At 39.6% G+C, this 20,956-nt stretch overlaps 1 protein-coding gene across 3 annotated transcripts in view; it reads right to left on the reverse strand.

Moving 5' to 3' along the window:
* ENDOV (endonuclease V) overlaps positions 1-20,956 on the reverse strand; it is an 88,564-nt gene that overhangs the window by 47,542 nt on the left and 20,066 nt on the right. For all 3 annotated transcript variants that reach the window (XM_075216918.1, XM_075216917.1, XM_075216919.1), the window contains exons 5-7: positions 12,474-12,586; positions 11,220-11,288; positions 10,729-10,857 (exon numbers count right to left, since the gene is read on the reverse strand). In XM_075216918.1, coding sequence (XP_075073019.1) covers positions 10,729-10,857; positions 11,220-11,288; positions 12,474-12,586 — 311 coding nt within the window. The remainder of the gene's footprint in view (positions 1-10,728; positions 10,858-11,219; positions 11,289-12,473; positions 12,587-20,956) is intronic.

The raw sequence follows: 20,956 nt of genomic DNA on the forward strand, positions 1-20,956 counted from the left end.
ATAACTCATAGTCACATTTAATAAATAGACCTCATTCTCCCTAAACTCACCCCATATTCAATAGCCCCCAAACCACCCCATCTTAAATTAATAGTCCAGACTATTAAATTGCCTCACCATCACCCTACAAACAAAATAGCACCAATTAATTAGCCACCACCTAACTCACACACACTACATTGCAACAAGCCTCCTGTGCCATCACACACACATTACTGTGCACCTTCATCACTACACTGTGCCCCCTTATGCTCACACTGCACCCTCCATGCTGCTTCCCCCCCTTCTTTTTTACTCTGTGCCTTCCCCCTTTTTTTTTTAATCAGTGCTTCTCTCCCCCTTTTTTTTTAATCAGTGCTTCTCTCCCCCTTTTTTTTTTAATCAGTGCTTCTCTCCCCCTTTTTTTTTTAATCTCAACCTCTCTCCCCCTTTTTTTTTTTAATCTCAGACTCTCTCCCCCTTTTTTTTTTTAATCTCAGACTCTCTCCCCCTTTTTGTTTTAATCTCAGACTCTCTCCCCCTTTTTTTTTTTTACTCTCAGCCCCTCTCCCCCTTTTATTTTTTAATCTCAGACTCAGACCGTTTTTTTACTCCCTCTTCTTTATAGTACTGTCCCCTTCTGTTTTCCTCCCCTTGCCTCTCCGTTTCTTTCCTTACCTTTTGTCAGCTTCTTTCTTTTCTTCTCTTCTCTTCTGTCTTCTCTTCTGTCTTCTGCCTTGGTCTTGTCCGGCTGCGGTGCTCTTCACTGACTGACGGGCGTGACTTGATGACGTCACGCCCGACGGTCAGTGTGAATAGAGCAGAGAAGAGAGGAGGGACGCTGCGCCGAGTATTAATTTTTTTTGTTTGTTTGTTTCTTATGTTACAGCTCCCCCCACCAACGATCTTGCAGGACCGACCCCCCCCGCCCCCACCCACCGCGGAAAAAAATAAAAAATTAAAATTAAAATACGGAAGATGGGAAAAAAATTAATAAAATAAATAAAAATTAAAAAGTTTGCAGCGAGGGCCCGGCCCGGGCCCGGGTAAAATGTACCCGCTCCCCCCCCTCTCGGCGGCCCTGTGTGCGGGTACCAATCCTAATTAAGTAATTTAATATCCATTTATGCTCAAAATCTTAAATACCAGGGTTATTCACAAATACCAGAAAAAAAGGGGCTCTTCTAACAAAGGAGGTAATTTAGAGAGAGATGGGTGGACTTTCTAAATATATTTTAATATATCTTATGCATGATGTTCCAAATTATGGAATAAAACAAACCTTTTCTTAAGAAACTCCAATCCCCAACCATTGCAGACAACTTATCCCAATATCATATTTATATTGCTTAGCGTGTATGGTGACCAGCACTCACCTGAGCCTGCGTGACATGTGTGGGACAAAGTATAAATCAAAAACAACCACCTAGTCTGTCTAAAATGATTAAAACCTTCCCTATCTATGCCACACACTAGTTTTGCCTTACCAATTATGCCACCACCAAGGTTTTTCGTAAACAGTGGACACTCTTATTCAGGAAGCTTTAGTTTCTCCCTTTAAACGAATCTATCACAAGTTACTTTAATCAGAGTTATCATCATCATCAACATTTATTTATATAGCGCCAGCAGATTCCGTAGCTCTTTACAATTGGGAACAAACAGTAATAAAACAATACTGGGTAATACATACATACGTAGAGGTAAGAAAACTCTGCTCGCAAGCTTACAATCTATGGGACAATGGTTTGATACATCATATTAAATATTTGTCCAGCTAGAATGCAAAGGTTACAAAGTATTTAGTGGGCTGTATCAGTCACACAACTATGTTTGTCAGAGGGTTGTTGTCTTGTCTTAGCTGTGTAGAGGGTGGTAATAGGGTAACCTAGAGAGATCAAGAGAGTGGTAGAGGAATATTATAAGCTTGTCTGAAGAGATGGGTTTTCAGAGAATGCTTAAAGGTTTGACAACTAGAAGAAAGTCTTGTGGTGCGAGTTAGTGAATTCCATAAAGTGGGTGCAGCCTGAAAAAGTCCTGTAACCGAGAATAGGAGGAAGTAATGAGAGTGGAAGAGAGACGCAGATCTTGTGCAGAATGGATTTGTCCAGTTGGGAGATACTTTGAGACAAGTGAGGAGATGTATTTCGGTGTCATTTTGATAATGGACTTGTATGTTAGTAGAAGAATTTTATATTGGATTTGTTGAAAAACAAGCAACCAATGTAGAGACTGACAGAGTGACTCAGCAGATGTAAAACGCTATGCAAGGAAAATCAATCTAGCCGCTGCGTGTAAAATAGATTGTAGGAGCTTGAGTCTGAATTTGGGAAGACCAGGAGGGAATTACAATAGTCGATGCAGGAGATGATGAGTGCCTGAATTAAAGTTTTTAAAGTGTCTTGTGTGACATATGTACGTATTCTGGAAATGTTCTTTAGATGTATGCAACATGATGTAAATATTGAGTTATTGTGGGGAACAAAGGATAGTTGCGAGTCAAGGATTACATCTAGGCAGCGAGCTTGCGGGAGGGGATTTATAGTCATGTTGTCAACAGAAATAAAAATGTCAGGAAGTAAGTTTCTATTGTTGGGTGGGAATATTATTAATTAACATGAGCCACATCGTTCTCATCGTTCAAACTGTCGCATGAATTCATAAGAACACAGAGACTTGAACTTATTAAGTGTAATTTAATATGGAAAATACATCTACAATGCTTAAGAGAAAACAATTAATCAAATGACATACAAATATAATGCAATGGTTTCTTGTTAAATAAAAAGGTTAACCATGGAATAGATATAACTCACGTATGATCAGTTTCTGCTGCTGGGAGAAGCAGAAAATGGGACACCCTGCAATATCATGACTACCCAATAGTGAACAATTTGTTAGAGTTACACTACAGTTTTAAAACTACTGGAGGGCCCACAGCCCCCCTTCCTGTGATGTCAGAACTTAAAAGCTGTGAAAATGCTAATTAGGGCTTCATGACTCTGTTGAAGAAACACATTCTAAGTCAGGTTTTAGTTGCCCTATCCTAACTTTTCACCAGAATGGCTTACAAACATGATTTTACCTCCACATAATAGGTCATAAGATTCCCTTCATCTGCATACCACACATGCCTCCGGCAAGTATGATATTGGAGAAAATATGGTATGAAATTTTCCTGTGTCCCTAGTCCATTAACATATAACACAGCTGCCAGGCTCAGCAGTCGAGATGTCTGAGTTTGGTGCATATCACTGTCCTAAGTAGAGATGGGCGGGCTCGGTTCCACGAGAACCGAACCCACCCGAACTTTGGGTATCCGAGTACCGAGCCGAGTACCCGCCCGTTCGGAATCCAAATCGAGGCCCAACGTCATCGTGACGTCGTCGGATCTCGGTTCTCGCGATACTTGAAGATTATAAATACACGCCTCCACAGCAATCAATCGCCATAGAGGGAGAGAGCAGGGTGTAGTCACAGGCTGATTAGAGCAGGGACAGAGAATACAATATTCTGATTCCAATTGTGCTAACAAAAATCGCTAGAGAAGAGAGGAGGATAAAGGAGTTTTTTTATTTTTTTCAATATTTGGCACTCAAAGTGCTTTTTGGGTGTCCCCCCTTATTTTGCCTAAATATTTCTGGCTGTCAAAATTACTATCTGTCAGCAGTATCTACCAAATAATTTTTAGCACTCCCCAGTGCTTTTGGGGTGTCCGACATAATTGTGCATAAATATTTCTGGCTGTCAAAATTACTATCTGTCAGCAGTATCTTACCAAATAATATTTAACACTACAAGTGCTTTGGGCTCAGAATGGATTCAACGCAGTCCACATATAATCAGAATGAGCAACCAGTTTCTGTCACCAGTCCTGATGTTAGTGTTCCCAGTACGTCATCTGGGCAAGGCGATGTCAAACTACACAGTGTTTCGAAATCAGTCCAAAAAACAAACCAAATTATTTTTTTTACTGTGTTGAAGCGAAAAAAGGAGTGTTACTGAGCAAAAGTTAAGTGCCGATAAAAAAAAAATAGCCAACATGCCATTCTACACACGCAGTGGCAAAGAGAGAATGAGGCCTTCACCTTTGGCTATTAGTGGCAGATCCAAAAAAGTTACCGAGCCTACAATTGGTGCACAACTACTGTTACGCGTCAAAGCCGAGCTGCAAGATAACAGTAAGGCATTAGAGGATAATAATTGCTCTGATTCACAAATGACACCAATTCCTGTGGAGAGTCCATCCAAGAGTGGGATGTCTAATCGTGAGCATTCTGTTAGTGTACCCATAAAGAAGGGACCTTTCAGCAGTTCTGCTGATGTGTGCCTTAACAGCCCGAGTGTAGCCGGTGATACACCAAGTGATGATGACACTTTGTCTTTAGAAGAGGATGTGGGGGAGATTTGGGTATCCGACGAGGGCGCTGATGATGATGCGGTTGATTGTGTAAGTCCTGCACCAGAGGCAGCAGTACTGGCACGTGAGGTTCTGGCACCAATATGCACTTTCCAAACACAAGCAGGGATGACGCAGGTGGCAGACCACAACAGTTTGACATCTGGGCTGGTTTGAAGGATTTATCAAAAAAATGTGCGACCTTGACCATAACTCCAACCAATCCTACTATTAACATGCAAAGGATGGTGGATCAGGGATTAAACTGTATTTTTACTCATTTTCACTAATAATGTTTGGGTGTAATATACACCCAAAGACGAGTGCTCAATTGCTAGGAGTCATTGATGAAGAGGAAGACAAGCAGCCTTGTCTGTCGATTTTGCAGGCAAATTGTGCTGCGTTATATAGGTAACACCCAAAGAGAAGAGCTCAATTGCTCCATTGCTAATTGTAATTGCTGAAATAGAAATAATAGGGCTGACAGTCTTGGTCTAAATCTGCAGTTACATTTTATTGTACCATAGCTCACTGCGAAACAGGAGAGGTGGCAGGGTTTAGTGATAATCTTCCTCAAACAATACTAATTTATCCCACCATCATAGAAGTCTTGTAGTATGATGCAATTGCCGATAATGGCCTTCCAAAGGGAATGACTAGTTGATTTTAGGGCAGACCTGTCACGATTTTTGGGCTATTCTTTTACAGCAGAGCAAATATAAAAATGTTGTGCGGACTCATCTGCATCACCACTGGGTGTCTTAGGAAAGCAATTTTTTTACAACAAGCAGTTGCCAGAGAAACTGAAGGAGAAAACGTCCCAACAAGATGTTGATAAGTCTGTGATCCTTGCAAAGAAAATTAAGTATTTAATAGACAATTAAAATATAGTTAGCACATTTACTTTGTTTTATTTCACACTATAATTTTCTGTAGCACCTTTTCAAAATGTATTATTAAGGCAATCACTTGACTCAAGCTAACCGTGTCTGCACTTTCTTCACAGGTAACTACTTCGCTGGACTAAAGTATATTCCCCTCAAATGCTAGTCTTCTTGCAGCTATTAGTGGCGTAATCAGAAATTACATATCCTCAGGAGAGTCCAAGCAGGATTAGCCATCTTTCAATGACATCCCTTAGTTTTTGGAACAGTTTGTCAGCTGTATGTCTCTTACTGAAGCCACTGATACACAGAGTAGCCTACTTCTCAAAAATGTGATGTACCTGGGTACATGCTGCTGCTGTCCATGCTGGGGAAGGCGAATGACCAACCCAGTGGGCTTTCAGAGTCATATAATCTTTAGTTTGCCCAGTTCCGCTTGTACACATATCTGTGGTTAAGTGTACAGTGGGTAGAATGCCATTTTGTCGCCCAATAATTAAATTTTTATGAACTTTCCGGTACAGGAGAGAATCAGCTTTTCTAGTAAAATGGTATAGTGATGACATTTGCTAACAGGGACAGAACACCTCAATTAAATGTCTTAAACCAACTGTATTAATAGTGGACATTGGACGCAGATCTAACACTAGCATAGTACCCAGGGAGTCTGTGATCCGCTTTGCGACTGGGTGACAGGTTTCATTCTTGCTTTCTCTTGCAAAGGATTGTTTAACTGCCAATTGTTGGTTCAGGGGATACTGATTATGAAGGTGTTGGGGGGGAAGATTGCAGGTGCTGGGATGTAGATGAGAGAAGGGAGGTAGATTATGCTGGAATGCTTGTTGTTATTTTTTTTAACCTAAGTTTCTGATTTTCCCAACAGTTTTCCAAGAACTCGCTGAAAAACATGGACGAGGATCCCTACCTCTACTGAGTGTGGCTTTAAAAACGCTACAAATGGATAGACAACTCTTGCCAGGATTTGTGTAAAAATAATTCCACACTTAAGAGGTGGATTTTTGGTCTTATGCCCAGGCATGACAATGGCCTTTTTGTTATCACTGGCAAGAACTGCAGCAATTTTTCTTTTCAAGTGTATGAAAATCATATTGTGACATAGGAGGTGGTCAAAATTGAAAAAAAAAATACTGGAAATTAGTGTTACTGAGGTTAATAATAATGTAGCTACAAAATAATACCTAAATTATGTTATTTTAGCACCAATAAAATGTAATTTTTTTAACAAATAGCAAAACCAAACCAAACCAAACCAAAACCAAAAACAAAACACGCAAGGGCGGTTTTGCAAAACCAAAACCAAACGGTAATCCAGATCCAAAACCGAATACAAAACTAGTTTCAGTTTAAAAGTTTTAACCCCTGAGCCATATCAAGCTATTACTAGAAAGGGGAGGGCTAGCAAATTTTGGCCCTGCGGGGCACGATTTGATTCAGCAGCCTATTTCAAGGGAGAGAAAAATGCAGATGGCCCAGTGACCCAGCCCAATGTAGCCCACTATGGGACTGGCCCGGGGGGCAGATGCCCCCCTGTCCCCCAGCCCACCCTGCCCCTGTTACTAGGAATTAATTTACAAACACACATTTGCAATTTTACATGCCTAGAAATCAGCTTGCGCATGACAGTGTGTGTAAGTAAAAAACTGCACAGTGATTCTGACAGGCAATGATGTCATTTTAGACAAATTTGTCCTCAGTTGGCTACATATTGGTCAAAAACGACATCTGACTGGGATGCTTCTACTCAAGATGATTCTAGATACACACTACACAAATTATCGACTAATGTGTTATCAATAACGATTTTATTAACGACTGGGGAAAAAAAAGTCCCGATCAGCATGCCGATTCAGGTGTACACACTATACACGTTTTATAAAATTTACCTTCAGATCTGTGCTCTTCATCTGTCATAGCCATTGGCTGAAAAGATCATGACTCTGTAAACCCTATGTAGATCCTGATCGTGAGTGCATACGCACTGCAGAATTGGAACAATACAGTTCCATCATTGAACAAGATTTTTAGTTCAGTTTAAGGCTAGGTTTACACTATAGGAAAAATGAACGATTAGGAATTTCCAAATGACAGGAAAAAAAATCCTGATCAGCATGCCAATTCATGTGTACACACTGTACATGAATACCTTCAGATCTGTGCTCTTCATCTGTCATAACCATTGGTTGGCTGTCAGACCGTCGCTCAGCAGGGATCCGCCCCCATGCTCTCATCCTGCTTTCCAAGGTATGTGTGTCTGCACTCCTCATCTGTCGTTCCAATTTTGCAAAGTGCATACACACTGCAGAATTGGAATGACATTTTTCCATCGTTGAATGAGATTTTCTAGTCAGTTTGAAAATCTCGATCAATGATTTTATGTGCTTTTGAACGACCATCACTCATCGTTCCAGAGTACACACTACTGTAATCTCTGGCCAGTCGTTTATCGTCTGACTGGCCTGATAATCAGCTGAAAACACTGTAGTGTGTACCCAGCCTTAGCAGAAGTTGAAAACAAGAAGGAATATTACGAACACACACAAAACATAATATTTAAGAGGGTTCATTAGGTTTTACAGAAAAAAACTCAGATAAATCTTCATAAAGTAAAAATGACACACCCACACATACTGAAATGCAAAAAAATGGTATTATATTATAACAAATTACACAACACAATTATTACAATAGTCCATCTGTTATATGTGCACATAGCAACAGGAGATGCAAGTAAAATGGATACAAATGTATAGATGTAACACAGATGCAATTGGAATAGCTGTATATAAAGTTCTGATGACAGTCAAATGCAATGGAGGAAGGAATGTAAAACTGTTCAAATGGTAAGAAACAGGACAAAATAAATATATGCCGCTATGGAGCATCCTTGAGCATTTTCTATACATTTATACAAAAAGTACACGGGAGTCATGGGCAATTCATTGGTTCAATCACAATAATTTAATAAACTTTTTTGTAAGGCAGTTTTATCCTGTGGTGTAAGATTGTGACTTTTACAAGTTGTTTAATTAATATTATTTATGTCCCTTTATCAACCAACTTAAATCAGACGTTAACTTAATGAATAATATGATACAAACCCCAATCTCTATTTAATACCATTGTCTAATACCTGACAGAGGTGTCAAGAAAATATTAAGAAAAGGGATTCGGAGGCTCCACTTTACTACCTGTTTGTACGGCTCAATGGTACATCTTTGTTGTTATGTCTGCCTGCTTGCTTTCTTCCAGTATCTTTGCCAGAAAACTAGTCTGTTCTGTATTGCTTGCTAATAACATCCATTTTTTTTAACTAATGCAATTATGGTTTGATCTAACTAAAACAAAACGATACAGGACATGAACGGTTCACCTACCAATCCGGAAACACTATGCCTAAGTGCTATAAAGTTTGGTCTCGATGGGCAAAGTCTAGATATGCTATGAGATCACTGGCGGCAGATTTTGATCCACCTTGAATGCACCACCCCCCCCCCCACTTACCTTTATACACCTACTCTTCTGTCTGCGTGCACCTGCTGGATGGCTGGACGGCAAGCTCAGGGGTCACAGTGCTTTGAGGGGGAGGAGCGGGAGGAGAGGCTCTATCTATTGAGGCTGAGCGTTCCATTGGACAGTCACTTAAACTTACGTTGCTTACATGTTTAATGTTTAACGCTTTATATGCATCTTCTTGCACACTTAAATATTTGAAAGAACTGGAACTGTGTGCTAAGCTACTTTTGTTATGCTTTACTTGTATTCCTTAAACACTTAAATAAAAATATTTGATTAAAAAAATAAAATAAAACAATATAATCCAAAAGCTTGACTAGAAACATATTATCAGCCGAGTATAATCATACTATTGCCCATTATTTAAAAAAAATAAAAAAATAAAATCATTGTGTGTGTGTGTAGTTAACGGTCATAATTAAGTAATCTCAGATTTACTCCATATCCAGAAAGTTGCAGAAACCAGAAGAGAAATAAAAAACTAAAGATTAATTATTGGTACTGCCTCGATCCCCAAGTGTTTCTTTCTAGTTACTGTGTCTAGTTACTGTGTAATTTTCACTGCATTCAGATTCTATGCTTTATGTGTCTGATTCTGTCAATGCTCAGCCATGAGACAGACTATATGATGAATCCCGTGCGAACAAAAACCAAGAATATTCCGCCTGGCTGAATTATTTTTATTTATTACAACCACATTTCAATTTTGTAAGTTTGTGTTACTGTTTTCTAGTGTTCGACACAACGTGTTTAATTTTGCACTTTGCTGCCATCATGTGACCATACGAAACTGATGAAAGGCGTAAGTGACAGCTGACAAAGTTTTGGCACCATTTAGCCAAAACGTTAAAGTGTCATCCATTATATCTATCTGCAACGTGACCTATGTTTATTGGCAGGCTAATTTCACCTGTAGTACATTTATAATATGCATGTATTTCTTAATGATATGTACACAATGTATTGCCCATTGTAACTTACATGTTGTGCAATTTGTTACAATATAGCACTTTTTTTTGCAATTTATAATGTGTGGGTCACTATTATCAGTTTACAACTTAGCAAAAAATATGATGAAAGATCTCAATCTTACAACATGCGATCATTGTTTGACTGCACAAGTGCAGAGTGCTTCTCTACTTTTTGGCTAAGATGAAGTGTAACAAGGGACCCTCTGGCCAAAAGGCTGGTTGCAAGGAGTCTGAGATATTGTTTAGCCACAAAATCTGCCTGAAAACAGATGGAGAAATGCAGTCCTACATTTGAGCACAGAGCAAGGCACGAAAACTATACACCTTTTTATCACAGCAACACTTTTTATTTCTTTGCCCTGGCCTATGGTTAGGCAAAAAAAATGTATACCCAGAGTGTACAGGAGGCTGGAGCCTTTAGGCACTTTATTTTCTAACTCATTGGCACATAGCACTCTTGTGTTTTGTCTTATGCTTCTTGAGGGGTTTGGGTTAGCCCACTCCCCATGTTGTCAGAGACTCCCCCCTATTGGAGGGAGCTGAAGATCCAGGTCCCTGAAGGAAGTTTCGGTCAAACTCAGGGAGAAAGGGGTGCACTTGAGTCTTGCGGCGGAGCTGTACCTGAAGACCCTTGCCTCCTAAGCGGCTATACAGAGGAGGTAGGCCAACAGGAGGAGGTAGGCCAACACGTATTTTTATACACATAGCTACTTAGTTTTGCATTAACTCTTTTTATTGCGCGTTTTGCTGTGGATGTGAAACTACATGACAACGACCTGCAATTTGGCAATGCCTGTTTAGGAAATCACTTTATATGTTTTTTAATGCACATGTCCTTATTTCAGAGAATACAGTCTCCACTGTGGATACTATCGCTGCTTTACTCATTAAATTATACTACACATATTATTTTCCAATTATATATTTATGAAAACCCCATAAGGATGATTTGATGTCTTACCTGTCTAATTGGCTCAGGCACTCTGTATTTGCAGCAGGTATGGACCAAGTGCACGGCTGTCTCCAAGCTTATTTTGTAGCCAACCGAGATATAGATGGGTTTGTAGCTTTTGCTACTGCTCTTCAAAGCCTAGGGGAAGATAATTGGGAGGGAGAGAATGGCTGTTGTTATGATGGTATGTCGGACACACAGACAGATCTGATTGTGCTGGATGGATCCCCCTGTGATCCAGTCATCAGACCTGATTACCAAATGACTGTACCTGTATCTATTTTAGCCACACACATGGTGGGCCAAATTGCACAGATGCTGTCATTCGATGATTGGATTACAGGAGGACTGTAAGGAATACCAAACATATACACCAATGCCATCATTAGCCAGAATTACCGTCATGTCTGATTAAAATCCAGACCATCCTGATGATGAAAAATTGATGAATGGCTCGCTTTAGTTATGTAAAAGCAAAATTATTGATCTTAAGCACTTACAGCTCCCAGAATATTGTCCGAGCTGCCCCTGAGATAAAAGAAGTCTCCTCCATTCTGTAGCTGCTTTGCCTGGAAGAAATGCTATAGTAAGTGCCAGGAAAAACACTCACCTTTTATATAATGAAATACAGTACTGTATTAGTTGAAGAAACATCATAATGGAATAGTACAGATCATAACAAGTTCCATGTATAGGTGAGGTGCACTTCATAAGAGAATCTTCCCAAACCAGGATCCTTAACCTACTGTTCTTGCTGTTTAGATGCCAAGATTGTCTATGTGTTAATCTAGCTCCTCCCACTTCAATCTTGCCCACATATAGGCAAAGAAGAGTTGGCTGGGATGAAATACAATGTTCTGACTGACACTTAAAACATTAAGGGCCTAATTCATCAAGGCACGTATCTGCCGATATTGAGCATATCGTATGGCTCTGCACATGCTCAGAACTGGGAGATACGTACGAGAAAGCAGCCCTGGTCATTCTGTATTCGAACAGAAAGAAAACTTTCTTCAGTCTACGATTTCGGGGAGTGAACGGGGTGGGGGAGGGGAGTTTTACAGTAGTCATTATACAGTAGGGGCGTGCCAAACTCATGCAAGCAGCCACGTCCAAATCAAGCTCTAAGCGTCTTAAAGTTACTTGTCTTTCTGCCGTATCTCTTGCTCCAGCTACAGGGCTAGTCCTGATCAGTAGTGATGACAGTCTCGTATGCATGCTAGAGCAAGTGTTTGCAATCACGAGCAACTGTAAACATGTATTTTATGTTCAGTAGACGTTAAGAACATCCCGATTAATGTTTTTCATCTTTCTTGCTGTATAAAACAATAGTAGAAGCATGTCAGATAGAAGAACCATGAGCCAGTGTGCCCATATCGATGGTCTGCACAGTGCTTCCTAACCAATGTGGTAACATAAACTGTTTAACCCAAAACCTTACTTTTAGAAATCCATTCTGTAACAGTACAAGTTGTGTCACAAGTTGTGGTACTAATGAACGTGTTTAAATGTTTTATTGTAAATAATGAGATTGCTGTATAATAGCAGCATAGAGAGAACCACATTTTAGATGACTGAAAGTTATTAATACTATATTAATTTAAAAATATCCTTCCATCCAGAGATGTCCCTATGATGTGCAAGCATATGGGTGACACACTGTACAATAATTGTCACCACAAGCCACCCATTTAACCAGTACCCAATAGCACCTTATTTTGACCAATATGTAGAGGAATCTACTTCACAATTACTTTTTCTTTATGTGCGTCATTATATTCTAGGCCATCCACTTGGAGCAAGTTCTTTGCGACACCAATAGTGGGTATACCAGTGAGAATGCCAAGGTGACATGCAACTCCGAAACCTGCAGAGAAATATATAGAAAATGCATGTCAAGTAAGGGAATGTGTTGATGTATACATGTAAAGTTTGGAAATTTGCATTAATACTTTACGTAACATAATGTGAAATGAAAGTGTCCCTGGTACTGACTAGTTCATGTGATGTGCAGCCAGGAAATACATTCCTCAGGTTATGGCCAGCAAATGACGGCCTGAAAAGAGCTTGGGAATAGAAGCAATTACATAATGCCTACACACTTTCAAACAGCCAGATACTATTTCCAGGGACAAATGCAATACACTCCTGTTGAATATGGGATTGTCATGATTATAACAAGTCAATATATAAATGTTCCCTCCCCCAGATAGGAGTTGCTTCTATCCTGTGACAGTCTGGTGCACCAGCAACCCAAGGGTTAAATATGCTGAATATACTTCAAAGGCATGTGCAATGTTTATACTTAGAGAAGCTTGGTGTCATCATAATTGTCTGTGTCTTGTCACATAGTTGGCTTTTGTACATTTTAGAGAGGCCTAGAATCCAGCTACAGATAAGATCAATAAGTCAGAGAAGGTTCTATGGCAGTTCAGATGCTAGGCATATAGATGACAATGTGACCATTCCAAGTCTTTATGTTATTACTATATGGAACAGAATACATCAAAGCAATGCACTTCATAACTGAGAAAATCTATTTATATATCTGTACAATGTAGATATAGGCCCAGGTCATTAATCATTTATGTCTACTAGTCTCAAGAAGAATATATAGAGAAAACATGTTAAAAGCTGTGCTAATATGCATTAAGGGTATAATAGTGAGACAAATACACTACTGACCATTTGATAACTTATCCCATTAATTATTTGGGTGTAATAAAATTTGCAGGCTTTTACTGCTATTTTCATCACATAGAATAACTAGAGAACCAGTAATATCTCAGATTCTCTTACTACAACCTTCCTAAAAATTTGTCTTGTTCCATGACAACCATAGACAGGGATTCCCAGCTATTACGCTAATGTGTCCCAACTAAAAGCCAGTGAGAGCTACTCACGCAACTTCTTTGTTTGACCAGGCCTATATCACTCAAATATTATACAGCCCAACAAATTTGTCAAGTAACCCCACCATTATGTTTTTAATCGCTATATGAAAACAAATCTATCACCAACTTAACTATAATGTATTAGAAGTATAGACAAAATATTCAATCATCCTTTCTCTCAGTTATCATAAACAAACAAACAAATACATAGTACAAAATATTTTACTTCACACAGAAAGGTTAGAGATCATATATATTGTACATAAAATCCTTGCAAACAGTACATATAATACGGTATAGTTCTGCAGGTTAAATATTATACAATATCAATAAGCCACTCTCAGAAGTGAGTTTACAATATAAAATCTCAGTAATGTGTCACCCCAATCTGTTACAAAGTGAGCTTGGTTTAAGCGAGAGTGCATATGTGTGAAGAGGGAGAGGAGGGAGAGAGAGAGAGCAACAGTATCAAGAGTGTATGTATGTATTAAGAGATCAAGCATGATGTAAGTGACAGTGAGTGGAGAGAATGAGAGAGCGAGAGGTGCAGGTGTGTTAAGAGAGAGAGATATAGCAAAAATGAAGATATCATGGATCGATGGAGGTAGCACAGAGATATGGATGGAGTGAGACGGCTAGAAGGAGGAGGGATTGAGAGTAAAGATAGAGATGGAGAGAGCATGGAGAATCATATTACAGGCATAGTTACAGTTACATATACCGTATATACTCGAGTATAAGTCGACCCGAATATAAGTCGAGGTACCTAATTTTACCACAAAAAACTGGGAAAACTTATTGACTCGAGTATAAGCCTAGGGTGGGAAATGCAGCAGCTACTGGTACATTTTTTAGATTCATTCATTATTATGTTTTTTTATTTACATCTGTATATGCATTATTATTGTACACATTTTTATATCATGTGTGTTTTTCAGTTTAATGCTATTTTGTCATTTTGATGTATGCTTTCACCCCCTATGTACATTGTTGTGGAAAATAAGAATATGTATACACATAAAATACAAATAAATTATTAACTGTATAAGTTGTGAAATTTGCAAATCTATTACTTGCAGCTTGGTGGGGTTGTCAGTTGTCAGGACTTGAGTTCCAGGGTGACTCTCACACGTTTGCAGCCACTATCAGAAAATATTTTGCACTCCTTTGGGACGTACTGCATCATATTTGCCACAGCCTCTATTTTATGTTCATCCTCCTGGAGCCCATATTGTCTTAGCTCTTCCTTAATACACATCTTTACATGCCGGCGCTCCAGTGGCAGAAAGGGGATGAAGAAATCAACTATGTTCTCGTCAATGAGGTTGCTGTGAAAGAATGCACCGTTTTTTGTTGTTGTAAAGTGCTAGAGAGATTTCAGGCTCCAGATCCTGTAACTTTATCTCCTCCCTGTCTTTCCCCATTTCAAGTTCTGCAGCACCTTTGTGTTTATCAGGTTACCATACTCATTGCTGCTGAAAATGAAGATCGCTTTACGGTAAGACACTCCGAGAAAGAAAGAGAGAGAGAGAAAGAGAGAGAAAGAGAGAGAAAGAGAGAGAAAGAGAGAGAAAGAGAGAGAAAGAGAGAGAAAGAGAGAGAAAGAGAGAGAGAGATTCAGCCTTTTACTTACCCCGCAGTGGAACGCATGTGCTTTCCACCAACAGGAAGTTTGCGTTCCAAATGCAAAACTTCCTGTCAGTGGAGCACACATGCGTTCCACTGCAGAATTTAACAGATGAGGGACCGGACACCAGGTAAGTTCACCCGTGTATAAGCCGAGGGGGCCTTTTTCAGCATACAAAAATGTGCTGAAAAACTTGGCTTATACACGAGTATATACGGTATATTGCAGAGTGCAGACAACAGTATGGCAGGAATACACATGGTTCATTTAGGGTTATTGAGACTGTTACCTATTGTAGGTTTAAACAGTAAATAATAGTTATTGTAAGGTTAAACGGTATATAGTTAAATAAATAAACCTGGATAAATTATGCAGAGTGCACAGAGAAGCGTGCTAAAGACATTCTGGAGGCAGGTACATGTACTTTAGTGCAATGGTCACAGAGGGAGGGAGTAAGGTTGGGACTTGGGCTTATAAAGCCCAAGATGCATGCTACCCCCATCGTTCCCTGTGACCATGTGTGGGCAGTGACATAATCACCCACATTCGAACCATCCTTCCACGTTGCCAGGACATCCTTGCACGCTGACTTTGTGCAACCTTAGATATGAACTTGCTGGAGGTAGGTTCATACAATGCCTCTGTGCACGTAGGTGGATTAAAAAAAAAACCAACACTTTTTTGACAATTTTTGGTAGATTTTCATTGCCAGGATGTATAAGCAAATTGATGGTATTATCTGAAAAATCAAAGTCTTCTGAAAAACAAGGTATAATTTTGGTGGGTACTACAAAAACAAATTACTGATACTGATGTTGGAATGTGAGTAGTCCAAAGAGTGCTTTGACACGGGCACTCTTCTGGTGATACGCACGAACAACTTCTTGTTTTGTACTTTGCTTTTATTGTCAAGATGGCAAAGTAACACATAACACAAAGATCCACACAGTTTTTTGTGACTCTAATGCTAAATTAACAGAGACCAGCTCCCTAGACACTAGGCAACTTATTCAGCATTGGTTACACTGAACAATGAAAAAAAAAAGACAGGTTTAAATACTTTATACTCCTCCTACAGCCCTAGTTTAATAGATAGGTGACACTCCCGTTGTACCTTTAGGAAAAAAAAAAAAAGAGTTCTCTACAGGTGTTGTGCTTGATTATTCTCACTGAGGACACACCCTGTCAGCTTGCTGTTAGCTGTGGAAAAATATGCTTCAAATACACTTCAAAATATAGTTAAATCACACTCTATACTATTATATTGTCACACATATGTGCACTGGTGCACTGATGTATCTAATTCCTCTCTTAGAGGCCTGTGGGAAAACCACTTCCTTTTGTCACAGTGCCAAAATAGATTACTTACAAGCCTGAGAAAAGCATCAGTAGTTAATATATATTACTGATAATACAAACCCATAATGAGAGCTACACATGGATATATTCAATCAAAAATAACAAAACAAATGTATCAGTGGAATTATTGAGGCTGTACTGTTTTTATTAAGGTTAACTCTATGATGTGTTTACTCTGATGTACGAAACTGCCAAAAACTGCACAAGTTTAAATTGCTATAAATGTAGGCTGAACCGTATTAAATCAACAGCATTAGAATTGGGAGAAACAAAATCTGACAGTCTCCTGAGTGGGTCCATAAGTAAAGCAGAAAATTTAGCCAGCTGAGAACACAACAAAATTATGTCTGTTTGTAGAGTTTGTAGCAGAGACAGTTCAATAATTTGTAAGGCAAAAATATTGCGTGAGAAAACAATTGCAGTAAGAGTCCCAGGAATAAAAATCTGAAGCAGAATCTTTCACACGGCTCCAAAGCTGCTTTTTTTTTGTCTGTTCATACTGTCATGCTTCAATGGAAATTGCAGCTATGGAGCCCAGGATGTAATCAAAGCAAAAGGTGTTTATTGAGCAGGTTTAAATCAGAAAATACAGGAAATAGTACAAACCAAATAATGCTGATGCTGTACAGGGAGTCCTAAGTAAAACTGAATACTGGTAGCAAAGGAATACAGAGGATGCAGATAGAAAGGCTGAGTGGAGATAAATCCGGTGTAGTGATGTCAGCAGCAGCATGTGAAAGTCCCAGAGCACAGGAGAAACAGGAGAATACAACCATAAGGATAAGCAACAAAACAACAATCACCAGCACAGGTAATAGAGAACCACAAGGTGCAGGAGATAGTTGGTGCAACAGGTTAACCCATAGTAATGAGAAGGTGAGAAGAAAAAGGCACAATAGCAGCACCTCTGGTGAATAGAGGTACTGCCAGAAAATACATTTAATGTAACAAGTCCAAAATTCCTTGAGGAAAGAGCTGCCAATACAAAGCAGCATGCAAATGCAGAAAGCTGCAGGCAGATCACATAATTCCGTCAATAGGTTTAGCGACAAAAAAACACAACAGGTCCGACACGCCTGTTAAAAATTGTGACTGGAGAATACGCTGCCAGTGGGATTCTTGTCACTTAAAATGGCCCCATTCAGAATGTTGGTTTTAAGGCGGCAATGCCAGGACCAGACAATTCTATAATCTAATCTAACAGTTAGGCTTAGGGTTACGGTTAGGGTTACAATTAAGGTTAGGGTTGGGGTTAGGATTAGGTGTTCCAGATTATACAGGCGCCGGGTCCTGGCATTGCCCCCTTAAAATAGGCAATCTGTGTCCATTTTAAGTAACGAGAATCCCACTGGAGGCATTTTGTCTAGTCTCAATTTATATCAGACATGTCGGACATGTTGTGTGTGGGTCTCACGGTAAGTCCGTATTGCCTCCTTGACAAGCTTATAGTAATCGAAAATTTTTTTGTCACTATAACTATTGTTGGATTTTTGTGCATCGCAAAAACGTACCCCACCCTAATTTATCACCTGATCTGGAGATTATTTACATTTTAAAGAGTCCAGTCTAAAGTCCAGTCCAGAAAACACCTGTCATCTAGGTGTATGGGCCAGCTCTCCCAGGTGTAAGAAGACCTGAGGCCTATTTGAAGTCACTAAATGGCTGCTAGCTGTGATGTAGACTATGCTTTGATAAGTACTAATAGACATCAAAATGAACTTTGCATACATTCAAAGGACTTTATACATATTTAGGATCAATGTAAGGAGGCACATCACCTATGTCAAAGTAAAATGCTGAGCTTATAAGGAAACTATGGTAATCAAATCTATCTGAATATGGGCCAAATGATGTCATATTTAATATGCAATTATGTGGAAAGGGATGACCTGCTTATTAAATGCAAAATTACATTTCTGTGATGTGATAGAGCAAAGATATTGCATGTAGAAAAATTCCTGACAAAAAGTGTATATCATTTTGAGATCTCATTTTTTTTATACCTTAGGCATTGTGACTATCTTCTCATACTAAACTTCATTAAATAATGTTCTGTTTTTGTGTTCTTATAGGTATATGTATGTGTTCTTCATATGATTATCAATAACAATAGTTAATTTAAAGTTTGATTATAGTGGGATAGATGTTTAGGGAGAACCTAAGAGCTCCCACAAAGTACTAGCTTTAAAAATAACTCTTGGATAAAGATTGTGAGTGTAAAATAGCATTTTGGTGATATTAATTATTTTGAGGCAAGCACATACACTTCATGCAGGCTCAGGTAAGTGCTGTTTGTGACAGCAGAACACAGATCTGTGAGAGCATTTTGTTTACTTTCAATTGCAGTGTACCTTTTCACATAATTATCAAAGTTCTCCCAAGTGCAGGTACAGGTTGCATAAATGTGAACCAAGTCAGGGTGTTATCACTGTCCAAGTGAATGCTGAGCGGGTGATGAGTGTTTATGTGTTGCCTGGCTGAGAGATTAGAGTTGAAGTGGGAGGGAGCTGTTTGATCTTCTTCACAGAGCTTTCTTAACTGTTAGAATGTACTGACCTGAGTGAAGTTACAGAGTATCTGCGAAGTCAGAAGTGATCCTGCAACCATAGCTGCACAATAGAGTGTGGCAGACAGGAGTTGAAATACTTGGCAGGTCATTTTAAATGAAAATTCATCACCAACCCATCTACTATATATTTAAAACGGCACTGCTAGTAGTGGGATAAATATATTTACATATATTTAAATCATAATTGCCTAGTTTCCCAGAGTGTACGGAACACTCCTTAGTTAGGGTGAGACCTTCCAGACTCGCAAGAGAGGAGGCATTTTTTGCACTATGGCCCATACCTGTTTGTAGGGTAGGCGGGGACATACCATAATTACTCAAATCACATCTTAAAGTTCTGACAACCTCAGTGAATGTTATAAAGCACTGATTGGCTACAGGTTGGTCTAACCCTGTGAATGTATTACTGGCTTGATTGGCTGCATGTTGGTCTAACCCTTTAAACTTTATGATGTTCCAAATGGATGACGGGTGCAGGGCCGGATTAAGACACTGTAGGCCCCTGGGCTAGGGGTACTGTGAGGCCCCCATTTTTCAAGCGACTTATGCCTAATCCGATATTATTGGTGGCTCCCTAGTAATATCGGATTGGGCATAAGTAGTTTGAGCTGTGTTCCTTTTAATATACTAAATCAGTATTCTCAAAATGCACACTTTGCCAGCCAGCCCCCAAACCCTGCCCTGCAAATACCTCCCCCAAAAGTGCACACTGTGCCAGCCAGCCCCCAACCCCCCCCTGCAAATATCTCCCTCAAAAGTACACACTTTGCCAGCCAGCCCCCAAACCCCGCCCTGAATTATCTCCCCCAAAAGCACAATATGCGTGCCAGCCAGCCCCCCCCCCCCCTTGTAATTCTCTGCACCAAAAATACAATGTACAGTATGAGTCAGCCAGCCCCCCCCTTGTAATTCTCTGCACCAAAAATACAATAAGAAAATGGTAGTGGGAAGGGCCGCACTTCCTTATATGTGAGGATGCAGCCACAAAATAGAACCCGTGGTATACGGAGGGAAATCCCCACCCTCCCAAATAAAGATGGGTAACAAGATGAGGTTCAGGGCACAAAAGTATGTGCCTAAAGCTGGATATACTGAATAAGCAAAGAAATGTCCAAATGTAAAAAGGGCAAACTTTCGGTAGTATCGTGCATTGAACAGCTACTTACGTTTCATTTTATGGGTTTTGGCCCCAACTCATGTGTGTTTGGACTCTTTTTTTGTTTTTTATTTTTTCTTTTCCATTTTTTTCTTTTATCTATTTTATATCATTTTTTCATAGACTGTTTAGTCATTTTTCATACCCCTGATCAGTTTGCCCTTTTTACATTTGGACATTTCTTTGCTTATTCAGTATACTGTTTACTGTATTGCCCAGTGCAATTATCTCATACCGTGCTCTGCATTGTGCACATTTTATTGTTTATATGTCTTTGTTCTGGCCAGAACATGTTTATTTGCATTTATGTACACATAATAGAATAAATTCCAGCTTTAGGCACATACTTTTGAGCCCTGTACCTCATCTTGTTACCCAAAAATACAATTTACAGTTGTCTGAGCCAGCCAGCCCCCAAGAGCGAGCTTACCTCGGTCTTCAACGCTGGTATTCTCTTCTGTCAGCTCACACCCTGTCCCTGCTGCCTGTAGTGTCCGTTCCGCGGCATGCACCTATCCCCTTCCTGAGGAGATCTCGTGAGAGTGATCTCACTCTCACGAGATCTCCTTAGTAAGGAGATAGGTGCACGTCGCGGACGGACCATTGCCTGCAGCCTGTCAATGGAGGTGAGT

Source organism: Mixophyes fleayi, chromosome 6 (assembly GCF_038048845.1).
Source record: "Mixophyes fleayi isolate aMixFle1 chromosome 6, aMixFle1.hap1, whole genome shotgun sequence".
Lineage (NCBI taxonomy): Eukaryota > Metazoa > Chordata > Amphibia > Anura > Limnodynastidae > Mixophyes > Mixophyes fleayi.